This window comes from Tetrao urogallus, assembly GCF_951394365.1.
Source record: "Tetrao urogallus genome assembly, chromosome: 3".
Taxonomy (NCBI): Eukaryota; Metazoa; Chordata; class Aves; order Galliformes; family Phasianidae; genus Tetrao; species Tetrao urogallus.
The window spans coordinates 78683204-78705216 of record NC_136815.1 but is presented as its reverse complement, the minus strand read 5'-3'; the positions used below and the strand labels follow the sequence as shown (position 1 = coordinate 78705216).

Genomic DNA, 22013 nt, shown 5'->3' with positions numbered 1-22013 from the left:
GGGAAGATTAACTATCTTAAACTTTACTGGTAAAGCATCTCTAGAAGAAAGTCAATGAATATTAAACCTAACAAACCGAAAAGCTGCAGTTATCTGTAGTGGCAGGATAAAGAAAAGGAAGTGTATAAAGGAAACGTAGAAGGGAAACCCCTGCTGTAGTGTGCACCCACTGGGTCCTGCACTCAAGTCTCCTCATCTGCTCATTTCCAAGCAGTAGAATGGGTCATAGTGGCGTATCGTAGTAGTCTGCCAGGTGGTCCATCTGGTACTGCCGCTGCTGCTGCTGCTGCTGTTGTTCCTGGTGCTGTTTCATGATCTCCTTGACCTCTTCTTCCAGCTCTGGTGGGATGATGAACTGGTCATCCGGGTCCGGCTGTGCCGGAGCAGCAAAATATCCCCCTGTTTTCCTAAGCGGTGCATCTGTTGCAACTTCAATCAAATTATGGCTTCTCTCTTGGGGTGCCACAGAGCCGTTGCCCCTCCGACGCCCTATTGTGCCTGTGGCAGAACATTCGGCTTTCTTGGGGAGGCCGGGCTCATCTTCGTTGGCACTGATGACAATACCTTCGTCACTGGCTTCCACAGGCACTTGGAGAAGCTGCTTCTCCTTCGCTCGGCTGCAATGGATGTCCACCTCCACTTCCACACGGCTGCCGTTGGTGAACACCCCCTCTATCGGCTCCTCGTCGTCGCTGTCGAGGCCGTTGTCGGAGAAGGCGCTGGAGAACGTGGCGCTGGAGAGCTGCCGCTGGAAGGAGTTGGACAGGCAGACAGGATGCAGCATGCAGCGCTGCTCGCCGGGGTAGGCCGGGCTGCTCTCGTTCATGGCTACCTGCGGAGGTTCGTCGGAGGCTGTGGACCCCACCTCGCTGCTCATTTCTGAGGTGGAGATCTCGCTGCTGATCTCTGAAGCCATGCCGCTGCTTGAAGATGGCATCCCAAGAGCATCCGCTGGCCTGTCCTTGATGACCACATTGACAGACTGGGGGAAAATGCCTGGGCTGGGGGGTGGGACTCCGTTAAGTTCACAGCAGCAGAAGCTGTCCTCCGTAACATTGAGCTGAACCACAACCGCGCTGATGCTGTCGTTGCAGCCGTAACTTTGGGCCAAAGTGCAAAGCTTCTTGGCAGCTGCCAGCGCATCAGGCACGTTTCTGACTGCTTCCACTGCCTCATCCATCGAGAGGCTGTCCCACAGCCCCTTGCTCCCCAGAATGAAGAACTCATCTTGTGGAGTTAAGGTAATGGACTGGACGTGGGGACGCGGCACAACGCTTGGGTGAAGGAAAGTGTATCCCAAGATCCTCGTTGAATCTGTCACACCATTTACTTTGCCATCCTGAAATTAGAAAGGATAGAAAACTGGAAACAAGGCAGACAGATACATGGCACTCCCATCTCCCTGCGTCTTACCTCTGCCTGTTTTTGTAGTACCCCAATTACAGCCATTTACTGATGGGCAAATGTAGAAGTGACTTGCAAGGAGACAGAGCTGGAATGGGAATATAGTGACGGCTGCTTTCTAACCTTGCACTCAGCCTCCTACACCCTACTGATTTGTCATCAGCATCACCTATGCAGACCAACAAAGCATAAGTCTGCAACAAAGACCCATCTATTCTGCTCCTGCAGCTGTGAGAGCCAACTGGACTAATGTTTTATCCATGAGTCAGACTTGTCCCTCCTCTGCCCACAATATCTGGCTTTATAGAGGGCAAAGTTGCACACAGCTCCATTTGATACAGGAGTTACGACTCTTCTCTTGCAGGTTGATCTTGGCTCATCACTTAAGAAACAAAAGTTCATTTTAAAAAGCTTCAAATGAAGGAAGTCAAACACAGCAGAGAGCAAGTCTGCATTTTGCAGTCAGCTGCACTGTAGTGAAATGTTTTACATGCTCTAATTACTTACTATGCTTCCACTTATAAATAAATTTCCAAAAAGAGGAGGAATAACATCTGAAGGGAAAGCACCAGTAAAAACGGGCGTATTTGAGAAGTAAATCCCATGCCCATCCAAATCCCAGGATCTGGTTAGGATCTGAGCTGCCACAATAAGCACAGTGAGCATCTGAAACAGCAAGCCTGGTTTGTTGGCAGCCTGTGGAGAGAGCTGCAGCCCGCTAATTGTGTGTTTGAGATGAAGAGCAGAGGTGAGGATTTACGCTCATTTGGTCCAGTCGATGACAGTAGTAGTCATTATACAGCAAGTAACCACAGAAAAGCAAACCAAGACTAAAAAAGCTTCCCCTTTAAAACCTTGTCAGCTTGTTAACTTCCCTATTAAGATTCTAACAGAAGTGATAAGCCATCAACAAAGCATGAAATCAATGAGTCATCTCAAGATTCAGCACAGAAATTTCCCTTTTCCTTTACAGAGCATAACGAGCATGCCTCAGTGATGCACGCTATGTTGGACTGACTCCTTTCTCATCTGTCATGTTTGAGATTCCAGTCATCACCTCTTGGCAAGATTAACAAGCATGCGATTTTATTACATGCACACACCTGCTCATGGCTGTACAGCAGTGACTTTTTTGCCCTTTCCTCCCCCATTGACAGGATACAGTATTTCTCTGTTCCTATGCACATGTCACACAAGGCAATGCACAGCTGACTGCGGTGGCTTTAAGCTTGTAAGAAGGCAGCAAGTAGCTTTCTCTTATGGCCTTCCAACTGAGCAAAGGACAGGTTCTTTCTTTTAGGCAACTGCTGTCTTCAAGAGCTACTTGTCAGAGGGCACCTCTGGGAACAGACAGCTCAGACAACAAAGCCAATCTGCCAGCAGTAAGGACTCTCCTGCAGTAAGGATGGCACAGTCGCAAGTGCTCAGCTCTTATCTTTCTAGATTGGGGGGATCTTCGTGACAGCACCAACACATTATTTGCTCTCACCATCTCAGAGGGAAAGAAGGTGTCAGCTCCCGTTTCACCACAGCATGCTCACAATAATTCCCCCTCGGAAGCTAACCAAAATGTAGCATGGTAATTAGATGGAAAAACAACTTAAGTGCATGATATGAATCACCTTGAAAGGACAACGCTATTCTGGAACTCGTTATCAATACCATCTCTTAAAGATTACAAATACAGACGTGTAATTCCAAATACCACCATGCAAATATCCTCAAAGGAAGCTGCGACTTGCAGCAGTCCTCCTTTCACCCACACCAGAGTTCTCTAACCTCTGTGATAATGGCCTTATGCTGCTTAATCCTCTTCAGCTCTTCTTCACAGCTCATCACATAGCACCTGGACAAAGGCAGAGGTTTCCCATTCCGGCACAGAACAGTTTGGCACTTCCCCACATTTGCTGAGGTTAACGTGAAGCATCCTCCAGGGTCCATGGGATCATGTTTTATATGGCAAAGGACAGCAGAGCCTCCAAGTTTTTGTCCAGCTGTTCCAAGTTTCCTGGAATTTAAACAAAACACGGATTGTTCTTCAATTGAAAAGCAAGTGTTATGGGTACTAATGAGAAACAACTGCTATTCTGCAACCACGAGCACTCGGGACACTGACTATTGGATCACTGGGACAAAAACAAAAGTCTCCACTGAAGACCATGACACTGTAGCAACACTGCAGAGTCATCACGTACAGCTCTCAAGCTGTGTGCTATTTCCAGCACGATGCAGATACTCCAATCTTAGAATCAATTTTAGAAAAATCTCTGCACTCCAAAGAGCCGCACAGTCAGCTCCCTTTCTCTGCATTTGAAAGAAGTCTACTTCAAAGGTCAAACAGAGGGAAACGAAGAAGGTTGGAAAAGTGTTGAGGGCTAATAAATCGAGTACAGGTAGAGCTTACAAAGAAAGTCGCATTAACCAGAGTTTGGGCTCCTGCAGCTACAGATTTTACTACGAAAAACAGCAATTTTAACTGTAGAGATCCCAGTTTTGAGCAGAAATAGAAATCAGAGGTTCGTTGTTTTGTGATGCCTTCAAAATAATGCTTTCAAAGATTCAATGACATAACACAATAGCTATTAATTTCACCATAAGAAGGCATGCTTTTTAGTTATCATGTTGGTAGTAATTTTACTCGTGTAAATTGAAATAGGACTGGAGAAAAAAAAAAAACATCTTTGCCAGTATGTTCTTTATCAGGACCTTCTCTTACAGTAATTAAGAACTGGAAAGCTAGTTACACGGGCTACTGAATCTACATTAACACTAAGTAAAGCTGGCAAGAACTTTTGATTCAAAATGCTGGGGAAACAATGCACAAACTGAACTTGAACCCAGGCTTCAATATGCTTTTCTGTTTTTTTGGTTGTTTTTTCTTTTTTTAAGGCACTTCAGGAATGTGGCATAGTATCTGTAATAATCCTCAATGAATGGCTGCATGCAACTAGAATGAATGCTATTTCTGGTTCACCAAAGGAATGGTTAGCTTACTTTGACTCGAGCCCTGCCTCCCACAAATACAGCTCTTCTGCAGGAGCGTACATTCCTGTGAAAGTCCACGAGTGGGAAACAAAGCCACTAGTAAACACTTTCAGTACTCAACATTTATATTGTTCTTGAAGGGTTTAATTAGATGGCAACCTTCTCAGTTACCACTGTAACCACAGCAATTATGAGAGGCAGCATTTTCTCTTTTGTTTATAAGGTTCAACCCCATCCTGCTGCTCCTATTTCCCAATATCAGAATTTCAATATTTTCCCTTCCAGAGCTGCAGCAATTGAATAACAAGAGATGCTGCTTTCAACTCCATCCACTTCCTTCATCTGGGAGCTTTCTCCTATGTTTCCCTGACCTCCTCGTTCTCTTTGCTCAGTTCCCTTCATACTCCTCCTCCACTCAGTGTCTCTCCAAGCACAATTTCTCATTCTGTAAAGAAGAGTGAGCATACACACAGGTCTCCAAGCCTCCACACACAGCTCCTATTACACTCACATCTATTGTATCACAATCTTTTCAGGTGGATCTTGCATAAATAATATTCTTAGGTCAAAGGAATGCCAAGACAGACTCTTTTTTTTTTTTCAGGGAGTCAAGAGTGCATGTTTTAATATTTGCATGGCTTTAAATAATCTGACTTGGTACAGAAAGAATGAATCAGCCCAAGCTCTGCAGGCAGTAATAGTAAGGAAATTTAAAAGAGGATCAAGAAATTCATACCACTGTCCTGGCTACCGCACATTCAGAGTCACAAGACAGAGAAGAGAAAAACTGCTAGTCAAACATTTAATAATTTTGAGGTTGGATATCATTTTTGTTTGGGTGGGTGGGAAAGGGTTGGGGTTTTTATCCTTACATCCCAAAGGAACAGAAGGCAATATCCACAAAACAAGCAATGAAAGAATACAAAGGTGCCAGAAACCACCTTTCCTCCCTCCCTCCCACTTTTAGTAGCAAATAAAGAGCAACACAATCAACCTGACAAGGAACAAGCTGCCCAATGAACATACACAAGGTAAAAAAAACAAAGCTTCAGATCCAAGACTCACCTCTGCATAACAATGAAAGTGTTGATCATATATTCCTCTTCATTTTTTGTTTTCTGTAGCTCTTCTGCCAAGATGTCACTCATGGTGCACTGCAACAGATATGGTACTTCCACATTGCGGTCACCATCAAAAACACCATAAAGTGCCTCTCTGTTGTCACAGAAGTTATTGGCTGACAGGGCTGCCACACACAATCTAGTAAAGCAAAGCAGAACAACAAGATTGCTATGCAGCACTGATTTCTCATCTTGTCATTCTGAGAAGACGCAGCCTGGTCTGAGAGCCAGTTTTCACTAATTCTTTTCACAAACTCCTCACAATTGCTTTCTTCTGCGGAGAAGAGGAAGGCCCATTCAACAATGCTAAAATGGGGAGAGAGCTGTTTTTGAAAATTTGAGCCAAGACCTAAAGATTCTTCTTCCTTTTTTGCACGTAAACAAGTCTCTGATTTGTATAAAACAGGGGACAAGCTTGCAGGGGTGAAATACATCCAAAACATCGTTAGCTGAAACTGCACTTGCTCCACCAAGAGCCATCTTTATGACTCAGCATGCTGCTGACCAAGCTATGTGTTAAATTAGTGAATAGCAAGTAAAGGTTTGCTTGGCACTTGCTAGGGAAACCTAGGTAGCAGAAGATTTCTACAAAGGTATTTAAGGAACAATGAGATTCGTCACTTTGCCAGCGACACACAGACCAGCAGACTCTTGCTGTGTTATTCGTCAAGTGCTGCCTCAATCACAGAAGCTCCCCATACATATTCAGTTTTGGCCATTCTACTTCTTCCTTTAGTATCTCTGATTTCCTTGGTAAACACCCTTTAGCTGAAGATAAAAAAAGCTTTGCAAAAGAGGAAAATGCTATTAAACGTGCCCATCTTTAGCAAGTACCAAAGGCTTGCAAAGAGAAAATGTGTCGGTTACCCTTGTATCTTAGCAACATTCCTGACAAAGAAGAAAGTTTAGAGCCAGGCAGGGGCCCAGTATACAGAATATAGAATCATGGCATGGCCTCTGCCTTTGTGAGGCCCGAAACATCCCCAAACTGAAATAGCAGATCTCTTTGTATCTGCATAGAAGCACTCTGCTGCTAGGATGCTTGTATAATAAGAACAGCGCCGGCTCTTACTTGTTCTTAACTCCTGATGCCTCTGTGTAACCGTGACTCCACACAGCTGGAGCTCCTGAAGCATCACCAGCTGAGGGCTGGTCAATCTTGAAACAACGGATATTGCTGTAAGAAGAAAGGAAAAGATGCACTGGTTTCAGCTTCAAATGTAAGAACAGCAGTTTTCTTCTTCCCAGTTCTTAGGAATACCTTTAATAGAATAAAACAGAGCAGGACATCTAAGGCAGTTACCCTGCTGTGTCTGTCTACAAAGAACAAAAAAGCAGTAAATAACCAAGCCTCAATAAGGGTGTCAGCTGCACTGTTTGCTTACCCAGCTTTTCTTCTCCCTACCCTCACACCCCTCCTCACCCCCGAGCTATTTGTTTACAGCTTGGCCTAGTGGGAATGCAAGGCCAATTTGTCACCATCTTCATGGAAGCCAGTATATGGAGTGATTTTTCAACTGAAGCCCTTCTCACCCATGTTAAAAACAAGTCCATATGACCTGCGCCATCCCCTAAATTAAAAGATAAGTCTTCAGAAGCAGCAACACAGAGTAACAGTCTACTACAAAAATGCCCATGAGTCAGAAATCAGCTCCATCCCAGTGCTGTCCTGACTTGCAAGAGCAGGTCTGCAGCCCAGGCTGTGAGCACAGGCCTTCTGCCTTCCATTATTTTACAGCCCAGATTTTACCTGGGCCCTTGATCCTCTACCCTCCAATTTACTACCAACATAGCCTCTAGCCTGAAGTTCAAATACCTTGCATAGCGCAATAAAGACTTGAAAAAGGACCATCCCTGTCTGTTTATGCGTTTCTCTTCATAGCCGGGCTTTGCTGGGGAGAGATGACCTGCCCTCTGCTCCTTCCACTCTCTTCCAAAGGCAGGGAAACAAGCTCCCCAAGCGCTGCAGGAACTTCAAAGGCACCTGAACCTTTCATGAGCCAAATGAATCATAGAAGGACAAGCAGAAAGGTCTAACTATTCGCTCTGAGGATTCATTTTTCTCCATCCAAAGCCCCATCTGACCTGAACACACAAGGGAAGTCTTTTTCGCATTTCACAGCCTTCCTCAAATAACTTGAGGGACTGTCACTTCCACTCTGATTTCTTTTAATGCAAATAGTCAGGACATACATCAGCTAGGGCCTGCTAAAAGCAAATGAAGTACACAAATCAGGTTAGAGCCGTTGGTATTTTGAGCCCTTGACTTTGCAGCCCCCCTGTGTGACAAATGTAAGGCAAACACATCACCAATGGCATCAGAAAAGTAGTATCTGATCCTGTCAAACAGGAAACCTGGATTCTGAAGTAACAGATATTCTACATCTGTCTGTACCCACAAAATACTACGACATACAGAAGCAAATGCACTTTCTTCACAGGCTTCTAATGCAAGGCACTTATCCTGCAGGGCAGAGGAATTTGGATCAGAAGGGTTTTTCAGTTTCCTCTTGCAGCTGGGTTGACTGACCCTGGGGCAGGTCAAGGACCCAAGGTTGTATCAATGCTTCCCAGCAGTGGTTAAAAAAAGAAAAAAAAAAAAGAAAAAAAAAAAGCTACTTCAATGCATTGCCTTCATCTTCCTCAGTGGTGTTATTACAACTAGACCACGTGCTCATAAAGGAACAGTACCCAGCAGCATATCCCACACAGGGAGATGAGCTAAGGCTTCCATACGGTATGCTTTACTTTCCCCCAGTTCAAGATGTTATAATTGAACCAGCAGCTCTTTCTGAAAAATCACAGTAACAACATCTTTTTTTTGCCCCTCTCCTTTTCATTATAATTGCTACTGAAATCCTTACGTCCTGTAAGTCACTTGGCAACATCCTCCTAAGCACGCAAGTTTCCTTTAAGATCTCCATACAAGGGGAAAAAAAAGCAAGCATGCATGACAGGACTTCTCTCATCAGAAGCAATACATATTAACCTACTGCCTGCTTGAATCCTGCCAGGACACAGATGGAGAGCTGCCTTCCACGTGCAGAAGGAAGATATAAAAAGCACCAAGAACACAAGTGTTTTTGTGCCTGCCACAAGAAGTAAGGGGCAAGGAGCACCTCCTCTCTCATGTTCAGTTGTGGCAGTGCACTGTGGATGTCTACACAGACATCCGCTATATCTCAAAGGAGACCTGAAACACCTGACCTCAGCTGAAGGGTATTTACTCAGACAAGAATAGGTCTGAAATTAAGAAAAATAATTTATTAAAGAAAGAAACACACATATGCATGCTTAAGAAGAAAGAAGTTTCTGTGAATTAAAGACAATGCATATAGCAGTGAAAATATGATGCGGCACTGGGTGATGCTACTCTCTTACTGCATACTTACTTACCTTTGTACAACATTGCTATAGGGCATTAAGGCTGATTACTAAACAGGCAAGAGATAAGGTTGCCTCTCTTGTCTATTGGCCATATAGAATGGTACCTGACCTGTAAGTTCAGGTACCATTGAAGAAGCTTTGGTAGTACACACACTTCTCTACAAATCATAGCAACATTACATTTCTGGCATACAATGAGCAGCTCTTAAGAGAAAAAGACATCTCTTCCAGCCTGTTTTTATCCTCCTTTGTCTGCTGCAGAACATGGACTCTTGTTTTTTATCTATAAAAAATTATTATAATGGGGCTTAATACTTCAGTGCTTGACCTTAAGCATTTAAAAGCAAACCACACAACGCAACACTCAACCCTCAGAAGGTTATCAACCATTCAGTATTTAAGGATCAAGGAGACTCAGAATTAAATAGAGCTGGTGCAGTTCTCTTCAGGACATAAGAAAGACTCAAAGCAGCACCACTGTCCACCGATTATTTGTTCTAGTGCAAGTTTCACCACATGCTGCAGAAGGCAGCAGTGAGGCACTTGGTGCATTTCAGTTACAGATGGCACTTGAGTCATAGAGCAGAAAACAAACAGGTAGATAGTCAGTTAAAGAGCACCCCAGAGAGGGATACGATGGATTACAGGCAATGTTTTGTGAGGGGGTAACAAGAAGCACAGTGGCAAACATGAAGGAAAAAACATAATAAGCAGCTCTTAGCACCTCAATGGTGGAATCTAATGTCAGAAGTAACATGGAGATCAAACTAGCTCCTTCTGCATCCTCTCCATTCTGTAAGTCAACTTACTTCAGCAGCTCAAGGGTTTTGTGATCCAAGGCCAATCTGGGGTTTCCAGTCAGGTCCAGCTCTTGCAGTTTTGGAGGCAAGTTTTCAGGCAATGTGATTTCACTCAGTTCATTGCAGCTTAGATCCACACACTGCAAAAGGAAAGCAATCAAATAAGAAACCAGCTGGCATTAAGATCAGTTTGTGATTAAATGCAGGAATGTATGTTGCATGAGTAAGAGAAGCTGCAGTCGAGACCCAAGATGATTCATTTAAGTAAGTGATTCTTCATATGGCGTCTATGTCCCAGATGCCCGGGACACCCAGAGATATGCTTGGCTTCATTTCTGTTTCTGACCAGGTGCTCCTGACCTTGCTGCAAAACTAGTAAGGTTTGTCTCTGCTCTTTGCAGGGACAAATATCGTCACCGTATTTTTATTAACAGATGAGTATTAAAGAAAAAAATGCTACTGATGAAAGTGGTTGCCACTCTTGTAATAGATAAAGGAAACAGACAAATGAAGTTAGGGATTATAAGATGCTGTCACAGCAGTCTCTCCACTGAAGTTCACTTACATCAGCACAGGTACAAACATGCTCTGAAGCTGATATTTAGTAAAGGATTTGGAAAATAAGAAGTTATGAACACACGGAGTGGGGCTGAGCAGAGGAAAAATAACAAAATACCAGAGCAGTTTTAAGTGTGGCTTTAATTTGGCTGCCTTAGAAAGATTCATGTTTAAGTATGAAGTTCTTCTAATAAGTAGAAAAAATTAAAGCTGAAGTATTTCTGGAAAAAAAAAAAAAAGATTGAAAACCAGCAGAGAATCATGCTAGCTACCCACCAGCTAAGCAAAAATCAGGTAGAACAAGTGCCCTAGAATGACAAAATCCCAAACCAAACTATGTTAAAGTTGCATATCCATATGGAAAGTCAGTACACAAAAATCTGAACAAAACAAGCTCTTCAAGTTCTTCAAACCTCTATATAGCAGGTATAAGCAAACAAAACCAGCCAAAATCTTATTAGAGGACAGAATAGGCTGATATTTAACCAAGAATACTATCCACGTAGTTCAGAATGGTAATTTCCTATTTTCAACCTAGAAAAAGAAAATAGACCTCAAAACCTCTGGTAAAACCAAGGGCTGAATAGTTGAGGATAGGCTGCGGGGAGAATTTTCTGAGCAGCACACTTTGACTGATAAGTAATTTCCAATGATAAAAGCATGAAAACAAAAGTCTCTTAGGTATATTCAGATACTGGGTCCTAAGCTGGACAAAACAGGCATAAGATAACCCAGTAAAATTTGGAAAAGAAAAATCTCCAAATGCTGTTAATTATATGCAACACACATAATGACCCAAATCTCAAATCCTGAGGTTGTCTGATATGGAGGACTAATTATCTAGGAAGAACAAACTGCTGACATTATCTAAACTTGATATGGAAATCAGAATTTAAAATACATCATGCACACTAAATAGCAGACAGCTTAGGAGAAGAGTTATGCCTTTTATTTATCATCATTATTATTATTATTATTATTATTATTATTTTTTACTTCATTGCTATTCCTTGCTGCTTGCAGAGGGTCAATAATGACCTCAGATTAACAAAGCTGCCAGCAGGCCTTGCTGTGCTCAACACCATCGGAAATTTGATGGAAAAGAACGTGGAATAAGGAGTACAAAATGAGCAAAATCACTTCACTGTTCTCAGTACATGCCCAATACACTAAAGGTAGTAACAGTCTACTGGAGATCCCTTGGTCCCCATGCAGCGATGAATATAGTTTATCCATCAAGTCAGGATTTCTCTGATTTGATTTGTATTGTTTGAAAAACAGGTTAGCAGGGACTTTCTAATAGCTACATTAAGTGTAGTTCTTATTCTACTCCATGGGCAAACAGCAAAGAACATTTCCTAATTGATCCTAACTTCCTTCTCATTTAGCCTCATCCATGCAGTGTCAGAAGAACAAGTGCAACTGCATGCAGGACACTGTGCTAGGATGGGCACAGCACTGAATATTCAGCATTTGCTCAGTAGCAAATGCACAGGTGTAAATGCAGTACATCTCATCCATGGCTGACAGGGGCTTGAGTTATCTCCACTTGTGACTGAAGGTGGGCACATGAGAACTCATGTCAACTCAAAAACAGGTACTATGTAAGGTATCTCAGAGACATCCACAGAGCTTTTTGAGGCAGAGGACAACACAAGACTTCTGTATCCTTAACTGGAGGACGTAAGATCAGCCTAGAGACAGCTGTCTTACTAAAATGACCTCATCTTTGGAAATCCTGGAGTTACCTTAAGTGCAAAAGCGTGACCTTCTGTAATTAGCTTTCCCTCTGAAACAATTTCAAACAGAACAGTAACTGTATTACTAGCTGTTCTAGTAGCACTTACTCAAAAAATTTAATGTCAGCCTCTCAAGCTATTTAAGTACAAAAGCAGAGCAGCCATTACCTGAGGTAACATTTTCCCAAGAAATCAGGAGTGTTTGAATGCCACCTCAATTAAGATTAACCATTAAGTATGACAATCACAGTCATAACATGAAACTATACAACTCTGTGTTTTGCTACAAGCAGGCTTATTTCACCTAACTATAAAACCTGTACTCAAATTTTAACTTCTTAACTTGCTTTGGAACATTACAAATGCCCTCCAACATCAAAGAATGAGCTCCAGTTTAGCCGAGGAATGTATTCAGCCAGAAATCAAAAGCTTAAGCTCCAGCCCTGATCCAGAAAAATCACCAAGAGGCCACAAGATACCCTCTGCCTACAGCACAGCTATCTGGCAACCACAGAAACTCATTTCAGCTAAGTCAAAACCAGGCTGAGGTATTGACTAAGGCACAAAAGCGAAGTCCCACAGCACTGTACCCTCTCAGATGAAGGCAGTCCCACTATTCCTGCAGTCCCAGTTAATGAAATCCATGCCTCTTTCTTTCACTGAAGTAACTACAGGGAACCATCAGAAAGATAAAACACTGGATCTTCCATGAACACACTTTGCTATCAGCTACAAAGCTCAGTAGAACACCAATGCCTTTATAAAATACTCATTCCCCAAAACACAGGAACAGAAAGGAAGTTGTTGGTTATTCCTGACCAACATGTTTACGTTATCTTCCTTTTTTTTCCCCCCATGGTTAAAAATGCCCTCATACTTTTAAAGAAATATTTACTGCGCAGAGCCTTGCTCCCCACCCCAACTCTTCCTCTGAGAAGAAAAGCTTTACTTCTAATTGATTCTAAATGGTCTTCAGTTTCCTCTGACCATTGTTCCAAAGAGGGAGGAGTATTCAGAAATCCACATTTGTTTGAGATTTCCTGGCTAAAACCACAAAGCTCATCTTTCTGTGTACTCACAGTCCAACCCAGTTATTCCTCCTGCTTCTCTGCCTAACCCCAGACACTGAAGGACACTGAGGAGTCTGAGGACTTGGCCTTTTGATTCTGCAGACTGTATGAAGGACACAGAAGGTGTTCTGATCTCATGAATAGGTAACCAATTCTCAAACCCAGGGAACAACTTTTCAGTCATACCACAAGCTTGGTGCACTATGAGTTAATCTCCAACTCTAAGCAATGGAAATAGCATGCACCCCAAAATACTCTACGCTGTGGCCAGGAGAGAAGCAGAAACTTAATGCACAAAAGCTACACAGTAGTGTTCTTCAGCACGGTCAAGCAAAGAATGTGTCAGGAAAAGTTTGGTAATAAGCACAAGAGATGGATTAAACATTCTTCCACTTGTCCAAAATGACTGCAATTATGAAAACAGAAGTAGCTTGCCTAACTACCCAAATCTTGTACTCCTGGAATTTCTGTCCCCAAGGCCTATCCTATTTTGCAGCCTCTGCATTTTTTAAAGCACACTCTAAACAAAGTCCCTTCTACAGAATTAACAATTGCCAAAGAAGAGTTAGTTATGTATATTATGTATGTTAATTATGTATAGCCCTTACAACATGTTTAAGTCATACTGCAATGGCCTCTCACAGGAAGACAACTAACAATTTCTTGGCAAAGAAGATGGGATGTGGTAAAGATGAGCGTAAAACCAGATTTTCAGGCACTTCCTCCTTTCCTCTCAGAGGCAGCACAGGGGCGAATATTTTAAGTAGTAACTCAGACAAGAAAGCAGCTGTCAGATCTCCACAACTGAGGATCTACTACCCTGCAGCAGCAAAAGACCAGAGGGGAGAACAGAATTGGTCAAGTGTGCACTATTACTGTATACTTCACAGCACATTCATGCCTTACCTTTATTTCAGAAAGCTGCATGACTTCTGGGAAGACTTCAATGCAGTTGGAGTGAGCAATTACAGTATGCATGCGTCTACAGTTCATGATGGTGGTCGGAATAGCTTTCAGCTTGTTACCACTAATATCAATTTCTTCCAACTCTTCCAGCTTGGCCATTTTGCTATAAGAATGAGAGTTTGAGATTTTTTTCCGTTGCGACCGATGCATATCTCATTTTGAAGTGGTGGTAAAAGCAATGGTTTTCATTATTTCAGAAAAATAAAATTGCAGACTTCAGCCCAGCACAGCAATGCCTCTCACCTCTCCTCCCATCAGATTCTAACAGTCGTGGAATTAAATCTGTGCTTCTATCAATTTCTGTAACACTACTTTTGAAACAACTTATTTTGCTTACATTCCCTCTGTTCATCAGTTCACTTCTGCTCTTTTTCCTCCTTTCCTCCAGCTCCAGCTTTACACTTCATCTCACCCTCCCCCCCCCCTCCATTTTCTGGCACCCTGCTCAGCTCCACCCCCTTATTCATCTTTCTCCTGCCACTGGTTGCTCAGAACCCCACACAAGGACAGCAATGTCTCTTCCTTTATTTATTGGCATCTCCTTTCCAAGGTTGTACCCCATCAGCTTTACAGCGCATCTTACACTTGAAAGACTTCTGATTAAAACAGAGTGAACTGAGAGCACAGTAGTTCATCTAAATCGCTGCCAAGGGAGAATCTTCTTCAGGAGTGCAAGGAATTTTTTCCCAGTGTGGTTTAGCCCAGTGCCAAAGGACACTTCCAGACTGTGACATTTACAAGGCTTCTGTAAGCAGAAGCCCACCAGTTGTAAGCAAGGTGACCAAGTTGGGGAAAACAGAAGACCTCCTGGCCTGACTTCAGAAGCATACTGCCTTCATGCTGAAAAGTACTCCAGGTGCAATCAAAACACACTAATGCTGTGTAATGCAAATGGGTAGCGACGTGCAACAGGGCACAGCAGATGAATCCACCCACTGCAATGTCACCACATCTGAAATACAAGCTATCCCACTAGATCACTGTGCACCTTGGTTTTTGCTATGAAAATGTTTCACATTGTTCACCAGTGGGCCAGGGCAGTAAAAGCAGTTACTCACCTTGCAGGGAAGCTCTGTAGGCGATTGTAGGCCATGTGCAAGATTTTCAGGTGTGGATGGCCTGTTAACAAGGGTACACATTTATCCGTGAGGTTGTTATTGGTCAAATACAACTCCTGCAAGATGCTATGGGTCTCCTCAGAAAGAGTGGCTGGGGGAAGCATTTCCAGTTTGTTGGCAGAGGCATTAAGAAATCTCAGACTGCAAAGAAAAGTTGTGTAAGGGAGTTCAGTTTTGTCTATAAGTATAAGCAAAAATTCTATTTCTAAGTTAAGACAGTTATATAAAAAAGGCCAAAAGCACAAGTTCTCATTGATAGAAAGATGAGAAGTCTAGTATTACACCAACAGAACTTCCGATTCCATTTTTATAGGAGCCCATTTATGTGAACAAAGAATCAGCAAAATGAGCGTGTCAAAATGCCCCATCCCTTTATTAAAACCTCAGTACTGCTAACACTGCTACAGATGTACCTTCAGGTAAGAACAAACCACATCATTTCCACACTTGTTCCACATAAAAATGAATTCCAAATCATCATTAACGAACCATGACAGTACAGCTACCCTTCAAGTGACTAAGAAGTCACTGGTAAAGAAGTCAGCTAACTTCTCAGAATTTTAAATACTAGCTAGGGATTGTTGGTTTATGTTTTGCTTTTTTAAACCTGCAGGCCTGAAGCAACTACAAAATATGACAAGAGTTTTCTCTGAATATTTGGACAACGAAGATCCAACACCAATCACAAAAAAATCCCAAACAGTAATTTATCTTAAAGGTTTTAAAGAGAAACAGAGCCAATATTCAATTAAATTTAAAAGTCAGATGCTTGTTGGTCTTGCAGCAAGCAAGCCAAATCTGTATGTAGCTCTGGAGCACCCTTCCCCTAGCAGAAATCCTTGTCAATATTTTCTGAATTCCACAAGCAGCAAGGACTGAACAAACACAGAAATGAAGTTACTCCTTCCCTCTCAGAGGACCCTTCCCAGCACGGGAACAAGGCCTGCTGAAGAATAGGCCTTGCCTGCTCTTCTCAGCAATACTCTGCACACAGACCATTCGCATTCCTGCAGGGGAGTCTGGTGATGGCAGAAGCACAGAGGGAAACGTGCTGTTGGCTTCTTAAGGGTTAGAATTCACACAGGCAATTCCAAACAAATGGAAAATTAAGGCCACTTAGCCTTTAGTTACTAACCCTGGCACAACCGTGCCTTTCAAGAGAAACAAGACTGCTCTTCTTCCTCCCTCCCCTTTTCAGAAAAGGCTGCCTTGGAGAACTTGTGCTACAGAAGTATGCCTGTCAGGCTGCAGCGACCACATTCAAACCAGGCTGCACTGCTCCTACCACCTAATGGGAAATGGCAGTTGCAGTAGTCACGGTTGCATTCAAGAAAGAGGACTCGGAAATGAGCTAGCTGAAGCCCACACAGCCAGCGACCAGGACACAAAAGGTGTACGTGCTCTTGTCATCAATCTTAAGAGAAAGCTATAAAATATTGATAGCTCTTCGCCTGCTCCACCTAGGCACGCAGCAATTGGCGCTGACCTTTAGGTCTATTAATGAATGAAATGGATTTGCATGAGCCGCAGCTGGTTGAAACTTGCTCAGCAGCAAATAAGGGTCAGACACGCTACAGAGGAGTCACATGGAATGTCAAAGGATTTTTAAAAATATATTTCCATTAGAAGCAGAAATCTCTCAGCGCTGCACAGAACCGAAAGTAGGTTAGCTGTTTCACACAGGCAGAGGAGACCACTATGGAGAAACAGCTTAATCCTCAGGCTCATTCATTATTCACAAGGGTGGTGAAACTCCAAAGGAGAAGGGGAAGGGAAGGATTAAATAAGGAGAAGGGAATAAGCATTTGAAAGGGTTTTTTCAATATTATTTATTTTAAAAAGATGCTGCTCAATTCTGCCTGTTAGGCATAAACTAAAAATACATTAAGCTCATTCAAAGTTGGATTACTAAACCGAAGCACACCACATCAATGGCCTCTGTATTTAATTAAATACCAACAAGCACACCTATTACTACAGTACAGACAATTACTGCTTGGACAACCTGTTTCTAAAAATCCATGATAATCTTTCCTCTTCCCACAAAAAAGGCACTTCGATTAACATTAAATCCATAGTACCTTTTGTACTGCTCAAAGTACAAAATGGCCATCTCCAGCTCAGTTTAGAAAGGTTTAGTTAATGAAAAGGTTTGAGGATGCAGGGAAGAATAACTTTTACAGGAATATGATAGAGATGAGCAAGTAGGAGTTGAACACCTCCCAGGAAGAGGCACCTTAAGAGGAATCTGCATTTTAGATATGTTCCATAGGCTGCAGCAGAACATCCTGCAGCACTTCACAGGTATCTTCTCTTAATGACTAATTGGAGACACAGATAACTGAGCGAGCATCCTACAGCTATGAAGTTCTAAGTGCCAAAGATGTAAGTTTGTTCAAGTACAGCTTCCAAAACAGCTGCCAAAGCTTCAAGAACGAACACTGTTCTGATAATGCTGAAATTGATGCAACCCACTGCTTAGTGCCTTGATTCTAGCAACACTTAGGTGGGTAGAAACATTTCCCCAATAGCTTAGGACTGAAACCTTTTGGTAGTAGAGTATCTCACCTTCACCACACCTAACAAACACCTTCACATGCATACTCTCAGCATTAGGATACTCTCGCAGTAATCTCCACCTGTATTTTAATGTAATGATGTCAGCTATCGTTTTGGAGAAGAGTATGTTGCTTATTTACATGTTCCTTATGACCAGCTGCTACGTTAAAATGGTGAAAACATTCCCTAAAGATCCTTCTTTCAAGATATTCTCTCAATTAAAATAAGAGACACCATCCTTTGGGCAGGGAACAGAATGAACTAGCAGATTGCTCCTGCATACAGCTTTGTTGATTCGGTGCTATTTTACGTCCAAAAAAAATATATCTATTCTTGTCCATCCAGCTTCACTTTACACTGATTTAACACTGAAGTCTTTTTTCAGCTTATTTTCACACCCATTCTCCATCCTCATGCAGCGTGCCAGCTGCACATCTTATGAATGCCCTCTAGAAGAACAGAAATTTACTTGGGCACAACTGTTCCCATCTCACTTGTGCATGGACTTTAACTGATTCATGTTCCTCTTGAAGATACCCCACTCGTATTGCTTATCAGATGGAAGCAGAATGCCAAGCATTAAGCTCAGTCCAAAACTGTTTCCCCTTCCAGTTCCACCCACACCACTATAACATAAGCTCACAAAAAAGGTACAGCATCACTACAAAAACCTGAATTCAGCAGCTTGCACACCTACCAGATTATAATATAGTGAGGGGAGTATGAATTAACAAGTACTAGAAGAGCGCTGGGGATTAAGAAAAGCATTGGCAAAGAGCTATCAGAATTCTTCAGCTTTGATAAGGTGCAAATTCTCCTTTGGTGTAATAGTATAAACACTGAACTCTGGCTAGAATAGGCCACCTTCAGTTTTATGGGGTATTTAAAGTACAATTCCTTGCTAGACGTAACTTCTCCAAGACAGAAAATAATGGCTGTCCCAAAGAATACGCCAGAATCAAGGACATGGATTGAATTCAACAAAACAGACCTAGTGCATATGCAGCATTCACATGTCTTTCTATTTAAATCCTGAGAATTCTGAACTGAATTTGAACTTCTGAAAGCAAAGAAAGAAAACCTCCTAGAAAATGCAGAAGGTTCTATTTCTTCTTTTCCTTCAACATTGATGCCTACTCTAGCACGCACGGAGACTAAATATAGACTGTTGTCAGGTTTCACTCACACAGCATCTCCCAGTTCCTCACCAGTTGCTGAGGCAGCCTGGCAAACTTGGCTTGCGGGTAAGACACGGTCACCATTGGAAAAAATTAAGCACTCCAAAACTCTTAGGAACATTCAACATTAGTAAGACAACATGGCAAAGTAACAGCAAGACAAAACTGAAAGCACTGATAAATGTTGGAAAGAATACTGCAGCTGTAAAATGAAATATGCAGAGAAATCAAGCCTTGCCTTGGCCTGTGCCTCCAAGATCTCTGTCAGAAGAGAGCAATCAAATCAAAACTTCAGTCCCTTCTGCTCAACGCCCTCGATTTCTGAGCAGATAACCCTGAAGTAATTTATGATTGAGGCAGCAAATGTGTGGGAGAGAAATACTCAAGACAGGTGTAAGTAGGGAAAAAACATCATGGCAGTTCTGCCAACCTATTCAAAGAGGGTATTTCTGCTCCTGAAAAAAAAAAAAAAAAAAAAACAAAAAAAAAAAACCAAAAAACGGATGGAAATGTTCAAATGAATCCTCTTTCCTGTTGATGAACTGCCAAAAAAATTAAAAATAAAAGGGAAAATCGTCCAAACACTTGACTGTTGTTGCTACCTCATCTCATACTTCCTAATCTATCCTCAGTTGCGCCACTAAAAGATATTCACAAATCTGCCTGCAAACCCTACTCTACCAGCAATGAAACAATGAAATGCAGCTAAGCATTTCTGCAACAAAGGTACGTGCAGCAGCTGAAATAGCTCTTTGCATTCATTTGAATTTGTTTTCTTCTTCACTTCCATTGCATCTGTGACATGTAACAGTAGTTGTATGAAAAGGCAGCAGTTGCTGTGGGTAGAAATGGCAAGTATTAAGTGTAAGTGGGTCACCTTCTAGAATTCCAGCAAAAAAAAAAAAAAAAAAAAAAAAACAAAACCACAAAACCCCAACAAAAAACAGATTCAAACAAGAAAAATTCAAAACAGTTTAAAACAGCTGAACAAAGTTGAAAAGAATCATGAAACAGCCTAGATGATAGGCTCCAAATAGGCTCCACAGCTGCCACTACAAAGCAACAGAAAGCCCAAGATGGGCAGAGTACAGCTACACACCTTCACTATCCAAACTAGTGCTATTACCAATCTGCTGGCTCTTAAGAGTCTACTATAGCTACAGCATTCATGCTAACTGGAAAGGGAAGCTTATGCAATGGGTAAACCCTTGACTTTCATCACTATTTCTTCATTTTTAAGCCTAACCTGCAATTACAACACATGAAGCAGTGGGTTTAAAGAAAAGGTGCAGGGTAACAGGTGCAAAAAAAAAAAAAAAAAAAAAAAAAAAAAAAAAAAAGTTAGGGATCCTGCTTGCAAGTTTTTTCTCCACAACAGCCACAGCACTTGCATGAGTTCTCTATTTCTGCAGCATCTGGTAATGAGAAATGAACAGATTATCTGGCTGTCTCCATAGTGCTGATCTTGCCAAGAAAATCCCCACCCAGCAAGAGAAATCTGTGCTAACATGATCAAGATGTGCACACTTCCAGTGTAATAAACAGAACCAACTTCAGTCTCAGTCAACGTCTCACAGAAAAGGCTTTGATTTCTCCTCAAATAACAGTTTAAAATAGAAGAAAATTAAAAAAAAAAAAAACAAAAAAACAAGAAAAAAACAGACCAAGCAAATAAATTATACTCTTCATCAGAGAATCAAACTTCTTCATTGGCTTTGAAGAATTAAGGGAGAAGGCTGATGTCTGTAGATTTTATGAAGAGAATACATGTTTCAGTATTTTGCTTGATTTTTATGAAAGTGCCATTGCCTGCATGTGCACCACAGCTCTGGCTTCCCTGCCTTCCTCAGGTCTTCTAGATGTCAATGCCCACCAGCACTTGCCCAAGGCAATTCAGAGCCACTTAGTCAAATAGGATCGAGAAGGAGAAAGTGTTCATAATCCACAGCATGAGACGTCGAGACAAGATATTATCTGTCAACCACATAGACTTGAGTATCTCTAAAAAATAAATGAATCTTTCCATGCTGCAAAAGCTAAGTCATTTTATGGAGAGATAAGGGTTCTGCAACATGATTTGCCCAACATTACACAGTGGGAAAAGATCATGGCAGAGTGCTCAGGCAACCCCACTCTCTCGACGTGTCTGGCAGCACAGACTGTGCTTCCCTGGGAATGCTTTAAGATACACTTTTTTTTTTTTAAACAAGCAAACAAAACCCCTAAATATCTTTCCCCGGTCCAGACTCCTGGCTACTGACAGATGCAAACATTTGAAAGCAAAGCAAAGCAATGTACTGTAGGAAATTCCAAACCTAGAACTCTTACACTGAGGACTAATCTGCACTGATCTTTTCCTTCACATGCATCACTTCTGCAGCTCTAGGAGGAGTGCCAGCATGAACAAAACATTAAACGCAGTCAAAAGCAGCAATGGGGGTAGACAACAGGAGAATCTCCTCATAACTGCTTCTATACCACAAATGAGGAGGCTGCAGTGCTGAGGAAGTGCCACAACGGATAAGCTTTGTTGATTCCTGTGCTTAAAAACACATGCCCTATGCTGCCTGAAAGCTGCATAATACCAAGGCTGCAGATGGGAAAAATCCTTAGGTCTGAATTCGCCATTTAAGAGCATGTTTTTCAAAATAACTTCAACATTTCTATTCAGCACATGTTTAGCCAAGGTATGGAAGTCTAGCCCCAGTCTTAATTTTAGTCTGTGCTTCTTCCTTTTGGCATCACAAAAAAACCTCAGACCAAACTGTCCATAGTTCTGTAGCCCTGTTTAAAATGGTGAGTTGTGACCAAAAAGAAAATTATCCAGGTTCTCTCACTACCAAAATTGCACTAATCTATATTCCAGACCTACAATCTATATGTGAAATTTACAGAAGTAAATCTCTTTGCTTTTTGAGATGCCAGTAGCTTTCTGAATCTGATTCAAAGTTACTTCTAAGTTAGCAGACAGGAAAATGGTGTTACTGCATTTTAAATTGACCTAACTTTGCAAACTTCAATTAAAAACTTGCACAAGGTTTCATTTCTGAAGTTCATACAATCTCTATTGTACAAGAGTTTGAGAAGTCACCCACAAGACCATTACAGCTGCTGACATGAAACTTCTC

The 22013-nt window shown here is 41.9% G+C and overlaps 1 protein-coding gene across 1 annotated transcript in view; it reads right to left on the bottom strand.

Annotated features, from left to right (window-relative positions):
* Positions 1–223: 223 nt before the first annotated feature.
* Positions 224–22013, bottom strand: part of PHLPP1 (PH domain and leucine rich repeat protein phosphatase 1) — a gene marked incomplete at its 3' end in the record, with an annotated part of 130073 nt that continues 108283 nt past the window's right edge. The window contains exons 11-17 of the mRNA XM_079533021.1: positions 15089–15289; positions 13971–14133; positions 9707–9837; positions 6583–6687; positions 5455–5649; positions 3184–3412; positions 224–1339 (exon numbers count right to left, since the gene is read on the bottom strand). Coding sequence (XP_079389147.1) covers positions 224–1339; positions 3184–3412; positions 5455–5649; positions 6583–6687; positions 9707–9837; positions 13971–14133; positions 15089–15289 — 2140 coding nt within the window. The remainder of the gene's footprint in view (positions 1340–3183; positions 3413–5454; positions 5650–6582; positions 6688–9706; positions 9838–13970; positions 14134–15088; positions 15290–22013) is intronic.